The sequence below is a fragment of the Miscanthus floridulus genome, chromosome 5 (assembly GCF_019320115.1).
Source record: "Miscanthus floridulus cultivar M001 chromosome 5, ASM1932011v1, whole genome shotgun sequence".
Taxonomy (NCBI): Eukaryota; Viridiplantae; Streptophyta; class Magnoliopsida; order Poales; family Poaceae; genus Miscanthus; species Miscanthus floridulus.
This window is the reverse complement of record NC_089584.1, coordinates 138,269,528-138,275,365: the sequence shown is the minus strand read 5'-3', so window position 1 is coordinate 138,275,365 and position 5,838 is coordinate 138,269,528. Positions and strand designations below refer to the sequence as shown.

Here is a 5,838-nt window from a genome sequence, read left to right as displayed (position 1 = left end):
GCCTCTAGAGGTGCTAAGGGCTCTCCGCTCGGGCTAATCTCTGTAATCCTATAAACTTCTTCTGGAAATCTATTCCTTCCTCTATCTCCTCGTGCCCGATCACTCTTTTTCTTTGTACTTCTTTGCTCGGAGGATGTCCCAGTCGTTTGAGGCGTCGTGTCCTTATGAACATCGTGTGACTCTACCTCCATTTCGGCAACAACTTGAGAGAACACCTCCTGTCAATTCAATTGTTAGGTACATACATACACATGCATTATTCTCTCGTATAGACAATCTATGAGCATATATACCTCATCATCATTTGGCTCATCTTTAGGCTTGTAATTAGGGTCACGTTCCAACTCAAGATGGGCCTTCTTAGCTCTAGGAGATTCACGTGGTGATACGCTTGGGCTCCTATAAGGTTCAGATCCAGAGGAGTCAGATCCCCGTGTACCTATCTGGGCATCGGCCTGCTCAGCATTTGATGGAGTACTCATCTGCATGAAATATAAGTATAACCACGGAATATAAGTATAAACATGGAATACAAGTATTAACATGGAATACAAGTATTAACATGAATTACATAGCCTAATCAATTAGCGAACCTATTATTAACAAACCTAATTAACTAACACTAATTTGCAAACCCTAAATAATGAATATTAAATAGGAAACCCTATTTAACAAACTAATTATTATTTCACAAACCCTAATTATGCATGAAATATAAGTATTAACATGGAAAAAACATAGCTAAATTATGGAAAAACCCTAACAAAAAACATAGTAAGCCCTAACAAAAAAAATTAGCTAATTACTAACAAAATTACCTAACAAACACTAATAAAACATTACTAATTAATTAAAAAAAAGGCAAGGCGGCCTGCCAGGCCCAGCAGGCAACACCGCCGGCGCTGGAGGGGCGCGCGCGTGGTGGCGCACATGGCAGCCGCCGCCGCACTGACCGGAGCCGCCTTGGAGCGGAGCTCGGCGGTGGCGGGTGTGCACGGCCTACCTCTCGGCGTTCCGGCGAGGTCGCGGCAGCGGCGCGTAGGCCGTGCACGGTGCGGCAGCTGCTGGCGGCGGTGGCTCGCTACGGCGGAGCGGAGCTCCCTCGGCGGTGGCGTGGAGGCGTGCCGGCGGAGTGGAGGTCCCTCGGCGGCGTGGCGGCGGCAGCTCACGACGGTGGCGGTCCGGCGAGCGGTGGAGGAGCGGCGGCGGATTTCGGCAGCCTGACGGCATCCAATTTCTGAACTCGCGCCTCCAGGACTTAGAAATTTTTGCGGGCCACGCGCGGGAACTTATATTAGAGCACATTAGTACAGGCGGGCCATATTGACCACCGCCTGTAAAAATCTTTTCATAGGCGGGCGTCATTGACCGCCGCCTGTACTAATATATTAGTACAGGCGGCGGTCAATGACGCCCGCCTGTGAAAAGATTTTTAATTAAAGGTTTGTTAATTAGGGTTAGTTAATATTTCATGTACCTAGGGTTAGTAAATAATATAGAATCCAAAGGTATACAAGAAGGGGAAAGAGGTTTTAATTAAGATTTGTTTAATTAAGTTAGAAAATAATATCATAGTCCAAAGGTATACAACAAGGGGAAATGTAAACATCTTGCTTAATAAGAAAGAGTAGCATTAGGTACAAATGATAAGTGATACATTAGTTACATGATAAACAATCTAGCGTGCTACAGTCCTTCCTTGTCCATCATGGCGCACCCAGGGCAAAGAGGTTTGCGGGATACTTTTCTCCACATTTTTTATCTTTTCTTCAAACTTTGTAAAAAGAGACATCTCGCTGAACTGGTTAACATCCTCTAAATCCATTACACCATCAACTCCTACAATTTGTTGCTTTCCAGGGATTGCTACGTGCTTTGGCTTTTGGGTACTTTTCTTTTCATTCGTAGATAGAATTTGTTCCACATAGAACACCTGTGCAGCACGGTTAGCAAGGATCCACGGATCATCTTTGTAACCTACTTTACTTAGATCAAGAACTCTTTGGCCATAGTTATCCACAGTGACATGTTTATCTTGAACCCATCGACATTAGAACACTGGAATCTGCAGGCGTGGACCATATTCAACCTCCCATATGTCATCAATGAATCCAAAGTATGTAGTTTCTTCACCAGTTGTTTCATCTATAGCCTCACATCGAACGCCACTATTCTGTGCCATGCGCTTGGTGTCCCTAAAACTGGTGGAAAATGTGAAGCCACTAATGTCATAGCTCTGCCATGATATGACCTGGCTTGATGGTCCAGATGCTAAAATCTTGATGGTTTCTGATTCATCTGTCATGTCCAAATTCTTTAGCCATGCGGTGAACCGACGCTTGTGTTCCTTGTGTACCCAATCATTTGTGCATCCTAGATTCTCCTCATGAAGCTCTTTCATGTGCTGCTTGGTGAATGGGTCCATTATTATGAGTTGTTGTAGTATGCTGTAATGTACCTCTAGGACTATGTTGTAATCTGGCGGGATGAATGATTTCCGTCCCATCCTCCCTCGTCCACCAAGCCTTCCCTCATGTCGCAATGGAGGCAAACCAATTGATACCTGGTCTTTTAGGAGATTATTACATAATGGTCCTCCAGACTCAATGGCCTCTTCTGTAGTGTATGCCTCTATCATGGAACCCTCCAGATGAGCACGATTTGACATATAGCCATTCAATATTGACATGAAACGCTCATACGTCCACATTTCATGGAAATACATGGGGCCCAATGCCTCAATTTGAGGCACCAAATGAACAATAAGGTGTACCATGATATCAAAGAACGATGGGGGAAAGCACATCTCCAACTGGCTCAATGTCTCTGCAGCAAATTTCTGTAGGGACTCTAACTCATCACCGATAATTACCTTCTCAGATATCTTATTGAAGAAGTAGCACAACCGTGTGATTGCCATCTTTAAGAACACTGGATTTATAGCCCTGATGGCAATAGGAAGAAAAGTGGTCAGCATTACATGACAATCATGTGAGTTGTAGTTGGTGAGTGTAAGGTCTTTCATCGAAACAAGACTCCTTATGTTGGAGCAAAAACCAGATGGAACTTTTAAATTCTTCAACCACACACACATTGCATGTTTCTCCTCTCTGTTCAGGTTATAGCTTGCTGCCGGTAGATGGTACTTCCCATTCTCTAGGAGTACAGGGTGAAGTTCTTTTTTGATCTTTAAATGTTGCATGTCCAAACGTGAATTGAGACCTTCCTTTGTCTTGCTCTTTATGTCTAGCAAAGTTCCAACTACGCTGTCAAACACATTCTTCTGAACATGCATACCATCGATCGCATGTCGTACGTCTAAGTCTTTCCAGTACGATAAGTACTTAAAGAAAATAGACTTCTTCTTGAATGTGTCCCCCTCATTTGCCTTCACAACCTTTCTTGGTTTCCCATCTTTGGTCTTTTTTCCAAACACAAACTTGACATTCTCAACTATCTTATACACTCTGTGCCCTTTACTATAACCTGATGGAGCAGTAGATTTTGATTCATCCATATTGTCAAAGTACTTATTCATCTTTTGTAAGCGGTACTTATGGCCTGCCGGTAGCCACCTCCTATGCCTCATGTACACTATCTTGTTAGATGGAGGAAGAGACACATGCCATGTTCCATCTATGCACTCTACACAACCAACCTTTCCCTTGAACTGGCCTGATAATGAGAAGAGAGCAGGATAATCATTAATTGTGACAATAATAATTGCTCTCAGTGTGAATGTCTCTTTGCGGAACGCATCGACCATTTTCACACCCACTTCCCATAGTATTTGCATCTCTTGCATTAAGGGCTCTAGAAATACATCCATATCAACTCCAGGTTGTGTAGGTCCAGAAATAAGAATGGTTAGCAAAAGATATTTTCTTTTTTGACACAACCATGAAGGAAGGTTGTATATTGTCATGATCACTGGCCATGTGCTGTGCGTGCTGCTCCTCTCGGCAAATGGATTCATTCCATCAGTACTCAGAGCAAACCTTACATTTCGTGGATCCTCGGCAAAGTCTGGATATTTCTTATCGAATTCTTGCCATTGCTTTGCATCGGCTGGATGTCGTAACTTTCCATCATCTTTCCTTTCATCAGAAGCATGCCAGGTCATAAGTTCCGCATCATCAGGGTTTGCAAACAAACACCTCAAACGATCAACCACAGGGAGATACCATATCACCAATGCAGGAATTCTTCTCAACGCATAATAGTCCACTTCGATATTGCTAGTGGGCTTTGAACGTTTGTCTTGTTGAGTCTTTGTTTGCATCTTCTTTTGCTTCCTCCCTGAAGAAACAGAGGCTGCATTCTCTTCCTCTCGATAATCTTTATTCGTCTTGTACCTACTAGCACCACAGTTTGGACAACTGTCTAAGTCTTTATACTGATCACCCCGATATAGAATACAATGATTTCTACATGCGTGGATCTTCTCAACACCCATCGTAAGTGGACTGACTAGCTTCTTTGCATAGTACGTGTTAGCAGGCACTTTGTTCTCCTTAGGAAGAAGGTCTCCAAGTACACACAATAAATCATTGAAACTAGCATCGGACCAACCATATCTAGCCTTAATCGTCAAAAACTGAAGAACAGCCCGTAGTGTCGACCACTCTTTGGTACAACCTTTCGACTCATCGTACAAAGGCTCTTCTGCTGCCTTCTTCAAGGCTTCCATTCGCTTCATGAAGAATATTGATGGATCCGCACAACGGTTCATTATTGCCTCTAAGAAATCTGCATCTTCAATGGCATCAGTGTTAACATGCTGAGTTTCATTAACATCGGACATAGAATTATGAGTTTGATTGACATCTGGCATAGCATGATGGGTTTCATTGATATCTGGCATAGCATCACATTCATTGAGATATGGCATTGGACCCTCCACATTGATGTTACTTGCAGTATTGTCAGTTGTCCGCATATAAGGTGTAGAACTACCCTCACCATGTTTTGTCCAAATCAAGTAGTCCTCCACAAATCCTCTGCAAACCAGATGAGAAGTGATTGCTTCCACATTGTCAAATACCACAATATTTTTACAGTCTGCGCATGGACAACATATGTGCTTCGCCTTTGTTCTCTGAGCATGTATCTTCATGGCATCAATAAATTTTTGGACCTCCACTACATAAGATGGGTCTAATCTTGATAAGTTGTACATCCATAATGACCTCTCCATATTTATCTGTAATTAGTTAGGAAAATATTGTATGTCACTCTAAAAACAAAACGAAAATAACCCCTCATAACTAAGATTCTATCCTCCATCAATTAAATAGATATGAAAACCTACCTCTTACAGAATTTACAAAATAAAAAATTTAAATAATTATTTAAACTCATTTTTATAATTATAAGAATTAATTAAACGGAGATGGCATCTTGATTAACAAACCCTAAGTATAAGCAAAAATAACAAACCCTAATTAACAAACCCTAAGTACATGAAATACTAACTAACCCTAATTAATAAACCATTAATTACTAACTAAATTAATTAACTAACCCTAAGTACATGAAATATCTAACCCTAAATAATAAACCATCAATTACTAACAAAAATTATTGAAAAACCTAAGGTACATGAAATAATAACTAACCCTATTTAACAAACCCTAAGTATAGACAATAATAACTAACCCTAATTAACAAAACATTAACTACTAAATTAATTCATAAACCCTAAGTACATAGATTAAAAAACTAAATTAATTCACAGTTTATAATTACAGGAAATAAGTATAACAATTGACAAGACTTTATAAAGTGTTAATCATTATTCTATTACATAGATCTACTCACAAGAATTCTAAAAAGTAT

At 40.9% G+C, this 5,838-nt stretch overlaps 1 protein-coding gene across 1 annotated transcript; it reads right to left on the bottom strand.

Moving 5' to 3' along the window:
• Positions 1-2,050: 2,050 nt before the first annotated feature.
• LOC136455465 (uncharacterized) lies at positions 2,051-4,939 on the bottom strand. Its single transcript, XM_066455480.1, has one exon. The coding sequence runs from the start codon at positions 4,937-4,939 to the stop codon at positions 2,051-2,053; it is 2,889 nt and encodes a 962-aa protein (XP_066311577.1).
• Positions 4,940-5,838: the final 899 nt, after the last annotated feature.